We start from the raw sequence: 15,191 nt of genomic DNA, 5'->3' as shown, positions 1-15,191 counted from the left end.
AGCTGGGAGCATGAGCTTTACTAACTGGAGAGCTCAAGGTCTGATTACACAGGGAGGCCTATTTTGAACTCTGCAAAGAAACCTCTGCTTCCACACACAGTGCAAAGATCTTTCTGCGAAGTAGGGAACATGAGCTTTGCTGATTGGAGAACTCTAGTTCTGACTCAGTAGGGGGTGTTTTGGACCTCTGCAGAGTAACCACTTCCAAACAGAGAGTAAGGGTCAATACGGAACATGAGCTTTGATTCAGTAAGGGGGGATTTTGAATCTCTGCAGAGAAGAACTAAGATGCTTCTCTGCAGCATGCTGGCAGGAGGCACTTCCCTCCTTTAAAGATATGCAATCACTGACAAAATAAAACTTGGATTTACCATGGCCTCTGTCCCCTTGGAACCAGATAAGAGGAAGGACGTGACCCATGTGAGGTGATCAGACCAGCAGTAAGGAAGAGCACTCCAAAAATGCCTCCAGATTTATTCAGAACACATAGAGGTTGATTTACTAAAGGCAAATGGACTATGCACTCTGCAAGAGCAGTTGCTCCAGAGCTTAGTAAATGAGCTGAGCTCTGCTGATTTCCATCATCCAATCAGGTGCAAGCAAAAATACTGTTAAATTTTCCTTGCACGTGACTGGGTTCTTTGCAAAGTGAAGCTTTACTTCATTTACTAATCTCTGGAGAAACTGCAGTTGCAAAGTGCACAGTCTATTTGTCTTTAGTAAATCAACCCCATAACGTCACATAGGTCAAACAAACAGACAAAGTTTCAGAGCCTCATAGGTGGCTCAGTGACCATTTAAGTGTAGCAAGGTCCCAGACCTCCAAAGGCCTAATGGTGACCTCCAGAGTCAGGGAGAGCTGACATCCTTTTTTGTAGAGTGAGTTACTAGGCATAGTGGGTATAATGCAAGATAGAATGATTGGGCGCCAGACACTTTTTGAATGCAAAGAGATTTATTGTCTCTTAAACAAGAACTGTGGGAGAGAGGGTTAGGGCCAGGACACCCTTAAGTAGATGCAATGACAATTGGCAGACTCCGAGACTTGTATAGGTAGACAGCTATACAGTAGAAGGCCTCCAGCTGGGCACCACTTCTGTATAGGTAGGACCGCTGTCTCCTATGGCAACAAATCTTGTAACAGTCACTAACGGTAGTTGTATTTAACTATTGGTAACACAAATAGTCCTCCTCGCACTCTGCAGTCTCTCACTGTAGGTCTTCACTCACCGAGCTCCCAGTCTCCCACTAGACTCTCAGACCCAATCGCCACTGGATCCCCTGAGCTCTTCCACTTTCATAACTCGGTATCTTCCTCAAGCGTCACCCCCGCTTCCCTGCTGGGTCCATGGCTTGGCACTCACAGATACTCCTTAAGCATCACCCCTGCTGACCCGCTAGGTCCCTGGCTTGGCACTCGCTGAAGTTTTCCCACTTCTTCACCGTCCCCGGCTGGTGAGAAGACTGCTCTGGTACTGACTCCAGCTTACTCACAGTGGTCTCCGATAACAAGGTGGATGGCCCTTTAGTGGCGACAGCTTCCCCTCTACCACCGACCATGACTGGTTCCCCGTCCGGTTGAACCGTTACTCTCGGTTGGACTCCAGTCCTGCAGTCCCAACCCTACGCTGCTTCTCCTGCTTCTGGATAGGCCCTCAGACAGCCTAGCAGCCAGATGTCCCTGGGATAGGCCTCAGGCTTCTGGCCTAGCAGCCTGGGGCAGCATAACACATGTCCACCCAGAGAGCTGTCCAGGTGGCACAGAACCCCAAACACCTGACTCCACCCAAATAAATAGGCTCTCCCAGCAGGTTAAGGGACTAAAGAAACCCCTGACAATTGGCTGAGACACCCCATCCATCCATAGTCTGACCTTGCTACACCCTTGTCAATCTAATGCCACCAGCAAGCGCCACCTACTGACAAAACATAAAAGGTGCAGCAATCTAGAGTTAGAGAGGAATCAGTGGATCTTCTAACAATCAGCCAGGATGATTAATACCTGACAAAGTAAATTTATTAGCAACCCTGCCTAAACACCAGGGTGCTACATTGGAATGGAGCATCATGGCTCTAAAACGGTGGCTGTTTGACCTATGTGAAATTCTGTGAGTATGAGTTCAGAATAGATCTGGAGAAGGCATTTTTTGGAGTGCTGGGGACTACCTTCCCTGTTACTGGTTATGAACGGCACCATCCATTCTGAATGACCTCTGTTCCAGCACTAAGTGCTGTGCAGCTCCACACAAGGCAATTGTTATAAGGTGACCAGACCAGGCTGCGGGGATGCTGGGACTTGTGGTTGTTGTGCAGCAGCTTGCTTGCAGCCCTCCCCCACCCCCACATTGAACACACATGGCAGGCACGGCGGCCGGCCAAGTGAGGACACTTTGCTGTTAGTTAAAGTGCTTTCTTCAGCACAGGGGCATTCATCTTTGGCTAATGTCATTAAATATGGAGCAGAGGGGAGCCGTCTCTCAGCTGCGTACCTCCAAGGCACACCATGGCCCAGATGTAGGGCGCCTATTAACCCTTCCATGCTGCTTCCATCCAGCATCCCCCGGATGAGAGGTCCCGATCTGACAGGCAGCACTTTGCAGGAATTACAGGGCGGATGGCTCGGAAATGGCTCATCCGAATGTTAAATATTAGATGGCGAAGAAGAGCAATTAGTGCATCGTTGCCACTTCGTATTAGCATGTACAATGGCAACAGATACGCTGCAACTCGCTAAGACTCTTATGTTTATGTTCGGAGTTCCTCCAATCTATGTGATCTAATCAGACAATGTGTGTATGTGGAGTCACGCTGAATTACTGACCGCTGGGTGCCCCCGGACTACACAGGGCAGCCCAAGATGGGAGGAGGCCACCCCCCGCCGTGACGGAGGCTGAAAGACGGACATTAACCGTCTAGACTAAGTAACAATCCAACTTAACTCCATCAAGAATGATCTATTTAGAATTGCATTGTTTCTGGTAATCTGAATCACAAGCTGGCTTCTTGGAACTCTCACACATCTCCCAACAAGAATAGTGACAGAGTCTCCATTACTGGGAATCTCAAATAACTGAGAAGTTTAGATTTATGATTACCTTGAGGGAGGGGCAGAGACACAAACCACTGCAGAGAAATCTCACCATTGTGGGAGGGGCAGAGACACAAACCACTGCAGAGAAATCTCACCATTGTGGGAGGGGCAGAGACACAAACCACTGCAGAGAAATCTCACCATTGTGGGAGGGGCAGAGACACAAACCACTGCAGAGAAATCTCATCATTGTGGGAGGGGCAGAGATACAAACCACTGCAGAGAAATCTCACCATTGTGGGAGGGGCAGAGACACAAACCACTGCAGAGAAATCTCACCATTGTGGGAGGGGCAGAGACACAAACCACTGCAGAGAAATCTCACCATTGTGGGAGGGGCAGAGACACAAACTACTGCAGAGAAATCTCACCATTGTGGGAGGGGCAGAGACACAAACCACTGCAGAGAAATCTCACCATTGTGGGAGGGGCAGAGACACAAACTAATGCAGAGAAATCTCACCATTGTGGGAGGGGCAGAGACACATAATGCTGCAGAGAAATCTCATCATTGTGGTAGGGGCAGAGACACAAGCTACTGCATGGAAATTTCACCATTGTGGGAGGGCAGAGACACAAACTACTGCAGAGAAATCTCACCATTGTGGGAGGAACAGAGACACAAACTACTGCAGAGAAATCTCACCATTGTGGGAGGAACAGAGACACAAACTACTGCAGAGAAATCTCACCATTGTGGGAGGGGCAGAGACACAAACTACTGCAGAGAAATCTCACCATTGTGGGAGGGGCAGAGACACAACCTACTGCAGAGAAATCTCACCATTGTGGGAGGAACAGAGACACAAACCACTGCAGAGAAATCTCACCATTGTGGGAGGAACAGAGACACAAACTACTGCAGAGAAATCTCACCATTGTGGGAGGAACAGAGACACAAACTACTGCAGGGAAACCTCACCACTGTGGGAGGGGCAGAGACACAAACTACTGCAGGGAAATTTCACCATTGTGGGAAGGGCAGAGACACAAACTACTGCAGGGAAATTTCACCATTGTGGGAAGGGCAGAGACAAAACCAACTACAGGGAAATCTGACGATTGTGGGAGGGGAAGAGACACAAACTACTGCAGGAAATCTCACCATTGTGAGAGGGGCAGAGACACATAATGCTGCAGAGAAATCTCATCATTGTGGTAGGGGCAGAGACACAAGCTACTGCATGGAAATTTCACCATTGTGGGAGGGCAGAGACACAAACTACTGCAGGAAGAAATCTCCCTATTGTGGGAGGGGCAGAGACACACACTGCTGCAGGGAAATCTCACCATTTCGGGCGGCGCAGAGACACAAACTACTGCAGAGAATTTTCACCATTGTGAGACGGGCAGAGATAAACAACTTCAGGGAAATATCACCATTGTGGGAGGAGCAGATACACATACTATTACAGGGAAATTTTACCACTGTGGGAGGGGCAGGGGCACAAACTACTGCAGGGAAATCTCACCACTGTGGGAGGGGAAGAGACACAAACCACTGTAGGAAGAAATCTCAGCATTGTGTGAGGGGCAGGGACACAAACTACTGCAGGGAAATCTCACAATTGTGGGAAGGGCAGAGACACAAACTACTGCAGGGAAATCTCACAATTGTGGGAAGGGCAGAGACACAAACTACTGCAGGGAAATCTCACAATTGTGGGAAGGGCAGAGACACAAACTACTGCAGGGAAATCTCACAATTGTGGGAAGGGCAGAGACACACACTGTTGCAGGGAAATTTCACCACTGTTGGAGGGGCAGAGACACAAACTACTGCAAGAAAATCTCACCATTGTGGGAGGGGCAGAGACACACAATGCTGCAGAGAAATCTCATCATTGTGGGAGGGGCAGAGACACAAACTACTGCAGGGAAATCTCACCATTGTGGGAGGGACAGAAACACAAACTACTGCAGGGAAATTTCACCATTGTGAGAGGGGCAGAGATAAACTACTTCAAAGAAATATCACCATTGTGGGAGGGGCAGAGACACATACTATTGAAGGGATATTTCACCACTGTGAGAAGGTCAGACACACAAACTACTGCAGGGAAAATCTCACTATTGTGGGAGGGGCAGAGACACAAACAACTTTGGGGAAATCTCACCTTTGTCTCTGAGCCTCCTCCTCTTGACGGGTGGCAAGTTCTTTCCACTGGAAGTGTGTTATGATGTCACTGCGATTGAAGATGGTAACTGTTCTCTGATTGGTTAAAGATGAGAAGGTTTTCTCAATGGTGAGAGAGTTCTTGTCTAGCCGCACGTTGATATCAGTCGCTGCGCCATGAAGACTGACACAGATATGTTCCCCTGAGAAGGATCCAAATGTGATGACATCACTAAATGACTTGTAGATTATACACACATGTGAATTATGTGGATGAGATGGGATGGAGCAGGTCATACAAGCAACACACAGTTACATACAATCCCTCCTGTTCTGTGTCACACACATAACGTCACCAGATAGCTGTCATTTATCCCACAAAGCGGACAGCTTGATGTGAGCTCTGATAGGGGTAATTATCAGCAGAGATAACACTGATCCCATCATAGGATCACACTGGACATCCTGATATAGCTGGATCTGCTGTGTCAGCATAGAGCTGCCACTAACAATTCTACAGTGCGAGGTATAGCTGGGTACAACAAGGGCGCCAGGCAGGGCCAAGCCAAGGAGGGAAGCAGAAGAGGCAGCTGCCTTGGGAATTTCAGCAGGAGGGGGTGCAAAAAGCGCAACCTATGCTGCTGAAGTGGCCCACAGCTCATGAAGGGGAAAGGGGGGGCGCACTTTGGCCTTTCCACCTTGGGTGCTAAGGAACTTTGTCCTGCCATTGGCGCCAAGATGGCGAAGCTCTGAGGTCAAGAGTGATGTAAGAACACTGGATCAAAATCCAGCAAGGCATCAAATTTGGAGAGTACATCCTCTGTTATATTTTTCTTATCTAACCAGTCCTTAGAAGTGGTGGTGCATTCATTTTCTTTTTTTTTAGCCTCTTTTTCCCTTATTTTTACATGGTGGTCCTGCCAGTAACACACTTCCTGTCCTAGGATAACAACACTCCTCCCTGTATTTTATCTATGGAAGAGCAATGTTGTCACCCAAGGAGAGGACTACCAAACTTCTCCCATTCTCCTCATCAGGAGGTGTACTGTAGTCCTCAGAGAGAACTGGAAACATTGTAACTGATAAGAGTGCAGCCCAGGTAAAGAGCACTGGAAGTTATAAGCTCACTGGATTTCTGTCAGGATTAACAGGTATTTTTCCTATACAGATGTAATAAAAAAAAACTTTTGATGGGATATGTAACAGACTAAAAGGGAGCAAAAAAAGAGAAGGTCATTTTTAGGGTCAATATATATATTTTTAGTCTTTTTTTTCCCATTTTTTCAATGACAAGGCGGGACAGGTTAGGTGACACAGAGTGATAAAGTGAGAAGCAATACACTATCCACTATCCACCCAAAGGCTGCAGCACAAATCAGATAATGTTGTTTTTGGCCACCCTGAGATATTGTAATACTGCTTATCCACAACACCCATTAAGAAGCACTTTTGATTTCAGCCCAGTAAATAAGAATAGGCAGGCCTTTGCCCTGACAGGCCCCTCCCCCTAATCCTTTTTCTGAGCTGAAAAATGACCCCTTCACTGACTTAACACTAACCTAACCTGACCCTTATACTACTCTAAGGGCACATTTACTTCTTTACTGTGCATTATCATGTGTTATGTTACGCCTTAGCATGCATTGTGCTAAAGCAGCTTATTGGGCTGCAAACACATAGTCACATGTCTGAAACTGCACACTCTTTTTTAGTAATTCATTGCATGGCAACACATGTGTTGCTGTGTGTGGCAGCGTGTCACAACATAGGTGTGCCTTGGTGTGTTGGAATGCCATGCAAAATGAATGGCATTGCAACGCAAGTTACATTAATGCATTTTAAGGAAGCACAGAAGTGTGAATTCAGCCTCAAAGTAGAGCTATGGCCTATCATGAAAATAAATGTGCTGTAGCACCTAATTATAACTTAATCTGCACTTACAGTTTCCACCTAGTAACGCTGCAAAGTCCCACAAATACCCATTGATCCTGCCAGTGAAGGCCAGCTTCCCATGATGGGGTGACAGCAATGCTGCACTGCTCCTAATTTCAGATAAGTGTTGTCCCTATCATATGGGTTATGCCTACTTGCACTATAGTGGGAGGAGAAGATGTTGCAGGGGAGTGGATTTCAGCATTCATTTATAAGCCTGTAGCTTGTCATTCAGCACATGACCATGCCCAGTCCTGCCCACTGCTCTTTGGGTTGACTCTTACTAAAACCCTCCCACTGTGAGCTGCAGTGTCTAGAAGGGGGAGTCACAAAGATGGAGAATTTGGCTCAGCCAGGAAAGGTAAACCATGTTTTTGGTTACTTTGTGAGGATTGTGCATCACATAGTTATCAGATCTGGGTTTCGTTTAGTTGTACTTTAATCTAACATTTCCCACAGGTACAGCAGTCCATTCAAATATATAGGCTCCTGTGCCCATGCAAAAACGCAGCAGGCAGGACCCGCTACAGTGTGAACCTATTGTAACTGGGCACTTATCATATAGGCATAGACTGTATTGTGTGTGGCATCCTCTCAGTCTTTGCCATCTCTGATACAGTACTCTCGTGGAAACTTCTAATTTCTCCTCACAGAGAGGAAATAATCTTTCCAGATCTTACCGTGACAGCCAGATCTATTCTTCCTATCACTGAGAAATCTATGATTTATAGGTTTAGATGGCCCTTCCCTACATCCATATTTAGTCATTTCTGACCTTTCTTTGGCTGACAATAAACAATAAACTCTTGTGGTGTTCCGTCACTCACCTGTATCATAGTGGATCAGTAGAAACTTTTTGTGATCTCCGACTTCCAGGGGTTGGAACTCCACCGTCACCTGCATGCTGTCCCCAATGTCCAGTGTTCCTGACAACGGCTCCACACTGAATGGTCTACAGCACATGGGGACAAAATGGTCAACATATGGATGGGGGTCTCATTTATGAATGAATAAATATACTGGATCCCCTGTGTGCTGGGTTTACTGGATAACTTTGTGTGGTGGGTACACTGTACCTCTTGTGTACTCAGTATACTAAGTGCGCCATGTGCTCGATTTACTTGGGGGACTGTGCACTGGGTATATTGGTCAGTACTTCACATATTATTATCCACATATTATATTACCCCCACATTTGGCACCCTCACACGTACCTCTCTGTCAGAAGTTGGAAGCAAGCTTGGCGATTCCCAATGTTTCGAACCAGCAAAGTTTTCTGGGAATTGTATTTCACAGGGCACACCTGGAAACTGAACTCATCTGGAAAATCTAACACGGCACGAGCGCCAATGGCTTGGATCGGAACGACAAACTTCTCCCGCTCAGTAATACAGATCACTTGGTGGAAATAATCCTGAAAAAAGTATACAGCAATAATGAGATTACTGACATGCCATGTACAGTATATCCCATTTACCACTAATCATGGCTGGATGGGGGATGTACAGCAGAATTATATGAATAATGATTAATATTACAATAATTATAAAATCCACAAAGACACATAACAAGCAGGTACAACATTCAGAAGAACATGACAGAAACATGATCAATAAGAAAATGTCTGACAGATGGAAATGAACAACAGTCTACCCTCCAACTACGGATGAGCTACAAATCCCTGCATGCCTCATGCCTTGACCTTGAATTCCTTCATTCTGCAGGCTGCAACATAATGTCATCAATCCTGGACATAGACAACAGTCCTAGATGTGATGTCAGCACTCCTGGATACAGAGAATATTCCTAGATATGATGTCATCACTCCTGGACAAGGGCAGGGATTTGACATGTGATGTTATCACTCCCCTGACACAAGGAATTGTCCTAGATATGAGGTCATCACTCCTTAACATAGGCAAGGCTTTCACATAATATGTCATCACTCCTGGATGGCCAAAGCACTCATACTGTATATGATGTTCTCTTATATGGATTTCATCATTCTTGAATATCGCCAAAGTTCTCAGATATGATGTAATCAATTGCAGACATTGATAATAGTCTTAGACACAAACAATGAATAGTCTTAGATATGACGTCATCACTAATGGACATGGCCAATGCTTATATATATGATGGAATTACTCCTAACAATGGGCAGTACTCTCATATATGATGTGATCACTTCTGGGCATAGCCAATGCTATGTCATCACTCCTAAACATGGCCAGTACTCTCAAATATGATGTATTCACTCCTGGACAGGATCAGTGTTCTCAAATATGATGTCATCACTACTGGACATGGTCAGAGTTCTCTTATATCATGCCATCATGCTTGGACATGGTCAGTGTTCTCTTACAACCCCAATTCCAAAAAAGTTGGGACGGTGCGTAAAATCTACATAAAAACAGAATGCAATGATTTCCAAATCTCACAGACCCATATTTTATTTGCAATAGAAAACATAGAAACAATAGAAAAAAGGTTACTTTGAGAAAATGTATAATTTTAGGGAAAAAAAAGAAGGCCATTTTGAAATTGAATGCAGCAACATGTCTCAAAAAAGTTGGGATAGGGCAACAAAAAGCTGCAAAACTACAACCACAATTCAAAAAAGTTGTGACAGGGCCATGTTTACCATGGTGTAGCATCCCCTCTTCGTTTAACAACTCTCTGTAAACATCTGGGAACTGAGGAGACCAGTTGCTGAAGTTTTGGGAGAGGAGTGTTGGCCCATCCTTGCCTGAGCATATTCTGCTCTAAAACCTGGATATATCTTTCAGATAAGCAAGTTGCCCATTCCATACGCACTAATACACCCCGATACCATCAGAGATGCAGGCTTTTGAGCTGAGTTGATAACAAGCCAGAAGATCCCTCTCCTCTTTAGTCTGGAGGATGCTGTGCCCATAGTTGCCAAAAAGAATGTCAAATTTCGATTCGTCTGACCAAAGAACAGTTTTCCACTTTACAACAAACTATTTTAAATGAGCTTTGTCCCAGAGATGACGTCATCGTTTCTGGATCATATTCAGATATGGCTTCTTCTTTGCATGATAGAGACAGGCATTTTTGACATATGACAGACATTTTTGGGTGGCACAGTGAACTGTGTCCACAGACAGTGATTTATGGAAGTATTCCTGAGCCCATGCAGTGATGTCCATCACAGAATTATGCCTGTTTTTAATGCGGAGACTTCGGAGGGTCCGAAGTTCATGGTCATCCAAAGTTGTGTTTCAGACTTGTCCCTTGTGCACAGAGATCTCTTCAGATTCTCTGAATCCTTTGATGATATTATCTACTGTACAGTAGTAGATGATGATATATTTAAAGATTTTGCAATTTTACCTTGAGGAATATTTTTCTGAAGTAGTTTGACAATTTTCAGAGGAGACTTTTCATAGATTGGTGAACCTCTGCCCATCTTTATTTATGAGACACTCTAATTCCCTAAGATGCCCTTTTTATACCCAGTCATGGGTATACTGACCTGTTGCCAAGTAACTTAATTAGTTGCAAAATGTTCTTCCATCTCTTCCTTGTTAGTGCCACCTACTTTGCTAGTTTTTTTGTTGCCCTGTCCCAACTTTTTTTTTGTTGCTTCCATCAATTTCAAAATTACCTTATTTTTACTTAAAATGGTACATTTTCCCAGCTTAAATATTTGATATGTTTTCTATTGTGAATAAAATATGGGTTTATGGCTAGGCCACATCACTGTCGTTAAAATTACCATATTGCAGAAAATACTGTATCTATTCCGGGTGTTACCGATCCCCGTCCCATCCCACTTTCTTTGAATCTTACAATGACGTACACGCCAATATTACTGGGGAAAAACCAGACCTCGCGTCGCCAGAAACATAATTTTCCTTCCTAAAACAAGGGGGGGGCCTAGGAATCCCTAACTTTCCCAAATACCTTCAAGCCGCACAAGTAGCCCAGTTACCTAAATACCACGCCACATGAGAAACACCACTTTGGGTCACAATTGAATCTGTTGACTGCGATCCATTATCAGTAGCGAACATGCTATGGTTCCGCCCATGCGACCGCAAAACCATTCGTAATCCCACAACCCAACATAGTTTAACCATCTGGGATAGACTTAAAAACAAATTTGGCCTCCAATCCCCACATAACCCACTTCTGTCATACTTCCGCAACCCGGCTTTTTACCCCGCTTGGATCTCTCCCGAGTCCTTCAACAGATGGTCTTCATCCAATCTTATCCCAGCATATAAGTTTACCACACCCGACACATTTAAGCTACTCCCATTCCTATGCGAAACCCATGGTCTCCCAAGTACAGAACTTTTCCGATATCTCCAAATTAAACATTTCAATACCCCCTGTATCCATAGAGACACGTCTTTGCCAGCCTTTTTGACATCTGAGCGCACTTGCAACAAAAATCCGCACCTCTGTGCTCAGCTAACTGACCCCCCACCCCATATTTCAATACACTATGCAACTAAATGAGAGAGGGATTTAGGATTTCAACTAGACGCCAAAGACTGGACAGACATATAGTAAGCCACTAAATCGGCCTCTCATTATATCGTAGCATTGGAGACAGGGCCGGTGCTACCACTAGGCAAAAAAGGGAACTGTCTAGGGTGCACTGCTGCCTAGGGGCGCCCGGCCCCTGGTTTCCCTCCACATCTGCATGCTCTGCAGGCTGCAGCATGTAACTAACTCATTCAGACCGGTAGTGTAATTAGAGGTGCAGCGCAGCACTGGAGCCAGCGCTAGAGGAAGCAGAGCTGATGCTTCCTGTATAGTGGCACTTCTGTCACATGGGCAAATGGGGTGGAGTCAGGGGTGAAGCCAATGGGGGCAGCAAAATGAGGTTTCGCCTAGGGTGTCAAAAATCCTTGCACCAGTGCTGATTGAAGACGAACTATAAAGTCCTCATGTGCTGGTACCTTGTCCCTGCACGGATTTCCAAATTCCTGGCCTCATAATCCTCTCTCTGCTTTCGCGGATGCACAGAAGCAGGCACCCACCTCCACATTTGGTGGACCTGTCTATTGGTTAAAACCTTTTGGACTGAAATTTTCCATATCCTTTCCATATTGTTTACCAGCTCAGTGGACCCTAATCCAGCTACAGCCTTACTCAATAAAAAACTCCAAGACATGACCCACCACCAATTTAAACTCCTCCTGCAGGTTACCACTGCGGCTAAACAAACTATAGCCAAGGCATAGAAAACCTATCTTCTCAACATTACAAAAACCAAAAACAGAATCACCAGAGCCAATGTTCATGCCAAAATAGAAGCAGTCCTACTGGACAAAATTCCCAAATATGAACGCCTATGACGGCCATGAATTGACCACTTCCTCCCCTCAGATTTTGATGAAACACTATTATCCCCTTGAACTCCATGAAAATTATGATGCCCGAGTCACTCAGATACAAATCTTCAACTCCACCCTAACACATCACCCCCCGGGAACCCCCTCTTCTCTTCCCCCTCCTTCTCTTCATCCCATATCTTTCCCTTCCTATACCCTTTCTTCCCCCTGTAATATTCTATACACACTAGCCACCCAGACTTACAATAATCCACTCTAATTATAAGGACATGCCCTGATCTCATCTAAATTAGATGTTTCAGGACTTTGACCGACTTGACAACCATAATATACCATCACCATTCCCATCTATCATATGGTTAATCTTCTTTCCTCTTATTTTAATCGCTATATTGTTAGATGCCCCTTGTACACTGGGCTTCACATTACCACCCATTGCTACCACCTCTCCGAGGGTTCTCTGCTCCTGAAGCTTAGTGTACACGCATGGCATTTCTTGACCTCTAATATCATAGAACAATACAATAGTTATATACCTATATGTTTTACCTTGATTTGCCATTGTCCAAATGTGTGGGCTGCGACCCAAACAGTTAAACGTTACTTTTTTGGACCCTAAGCTATATTCCCCTTCTCTGGGGGCTACACTGTATGTCTCTAGGTTTTGTGAATGTTTTTTTCCCTTTTACCAATAAAATATTTGAACAAGAAAAAATATGGATCTGCAAACATTGCATTCAGTTTTTAAGAAAGATTCCACTTTTTCGGACATTGGGTTGTATATGATGTCATTACTCTTGGACATGGTCAGTGTTTTTTTATATGATGTCATAATTCTTGGACATGGTCAGTGTCCTTTCAAAAGATGTCATCACTCCTGGACATGGTCAATGCTCCCTTATATCAGTGGGTCTCAACTCCTGTCCTCAGGACCCACTAACAGGCCAGATTTTAAGTATTACCTTGGGAGATGCAGACTATAATACTGCAATCACTGAGCAGCAAATATCCCCTGTGATGTATTTGAGCTATCTTGCAAACCTGGCCTGTTAGTGGGTCCTGAGGACAGGAGTTGAGAACTACTGCCTTATATGATGTCATCACTCCTGAACATGGTCAGAGTTCTCTTATATGATATCATCACTCATGGACAGAGTCACAATGGGTAGAGTGAAGGTGGTGAAACACAGGATTGTGGTTACCGTCTGTCCCAGCAGATGCCGTTTGTCCCGGGTGTGCAGTTGATCCGAGGGAAGACAAGTCACTGGGGGAATGCTGTTTATTGGTGCAGGTGATGCAACAGATTTTCTCAGACTTTCTAAGACATTAACGGCATCAGAGGGGAGCATTTCCCCAAGGCCGAGTCATGGCGACTGAATGTTTTATTAAACAAACTTACACACAAACAAAGTTCCTTAAAGGAAACTTAACACCTAAAGTTGCCTGTGCAACCAACAGATGACCCTGATGCTGCTGCACCAGGGGGAAACATAAACCTTGTATTATTAAGGCTCTAGGTATAATGTGTGGAGATCACTGGGGGATATGGACACCTTGTGTGTATTGATGGTGTCGGGACACTTTGTTTACAAAAGACTTACAAGAAGCAGAATGTGTCCTGGGATGTGAGAAACTGGGGAATAATGTCACATTATAGGTCAGATGAAATACAACTTAATTATTAATCTAAAAATGTAATCCATGAGTCCAAAGTGATGTGAGACCCCCCCCCTATATGTCCATCATTGTGCCCTCTGGTCACCTTGTTCTCCTCGGGGGTAAACTGGATCCGAAATGTGGAGGGCATGCCCGGGGCCACTTTGTTACAAACATCACTGGGGCTGATGATTGTAAAGTAGGGCGAATTCTCCTGAACAACTTTCACCAGCCGCGGCACCTGCAACAACGACCAAATCAAAGACACAAGATGGTGGCAGAACACATACTAAACAAGTTGTATATCTATTACATTCATAAAGATTATATACACGAAGAGGGGTCACGTTATGGCATGCTGAAATCCACGTTTAGGTGGAATGTGTTAGAACAGCCTTTCTCAACCAGGGTTCCTTCAGAGACTGAGCAGTAGCAAACTGATCCCCAGCCTAGTGGTACCTACATAATGTAGTCCAGGGCTGGCATCACTTGGCAGAGCCAGCAATGTGGAACCAGTGGAGCCTCTGCTCTCACTCTTAAATAAGTAATCACTGACATCAATTATCTTTTCAGCTGTCAGTAAGAGGAGCCACTAACCCCTAATTTAAGAGATACTCTTCCCACTGACCCCCCAATGTAAGGAGAATTCTTCCCACTGACTCCCCAATGTAAGGGTAATTCGTCTCAATGACCACTATTGTAACCAGGCATTCTTCCCACTAACCACCATTGTAAGTGGCATTCTTTCCACTGACCCCCAATGTAAGGAGCATTCTTCCCACTGACCCATAATATATAAGGCATTCTTGCCACTGACCACCAATTTAAGGGACATTCTTCCAATTGCCCCTCAAACTAAGTAGCTTTCTTTCTGCTGACCATCCATGTAGGGAGCATTATTCCCACTGACTACCAATGAAAGGGACACTCTTGCCACTAATTCCCAGTGTAATAGGCATTTTCCCACTGACCACTAATGTAACCAAGAGTTCCCGCTGACCTCCAATGTAAGATGCATTCTTCCCACCTATCCCCAATGTAAGGAGCATTCTTCCCACTGACC

The 15,191-nt window shown here is 44.9% G+C and overlaps 1 protein-coding gene across 1 annotated transcript in view; it reads right to left on the bottom strand.

Annotated features, from left to right (window-relative positions):
* Positions 1 to 15,191, bottom strand: part of HYDIN (HYDIN axonemal central pair apparatus protein) — a 128,897-nt gene that overhangs the window by 96,533 nt on the left and 17,173 nt on the right. Inside the window, exons 5-8 of the mRNA XM_073605646.1 lie at positions 14,235 to 14,369; positions 8,354 to 8,553; positions 7,967 to 8,091; positions 5,209 to 5,410 (exon numbers count right to left, since the gene is read on the bottom strand). Of these exons, the coding sequence (XP_073461747.1) occupies positions 5,209 to 5,410; positions 7,967 to 8,091; positions 8,354 to 8,553; positions 14,235 to 14,369 (662 nt within the window). The remainder of the gene's footprint in view (positions 1 to 5,208; positions 5,411 to 7,966; positions 8,092 to 8,353; positions 8,554 to 14,234; positions 14,370 to 15,191) is intronic.

The sequence above is a fragment of the Aquarana catesbeiana genome, linkage group LG11 (assembly GCF_042186555.1).
Source record: "Aquarana catesbeiana isolate 2022-GZ linkage group LG11, ASM4218655v1, whole genome shotgun sequence".
In the NCBI taxonomy this organism is placed as follows: Eukaryota; Metazoa; Chordata; class Amphibia; order Anura; family Ranidae; genus Aquarana; species Aquarana catesbeiana.
Note: the sequence above shows the minus strand (reverse complement) of the source record. Positions and strands in the feature narration are given on the sequence as shown.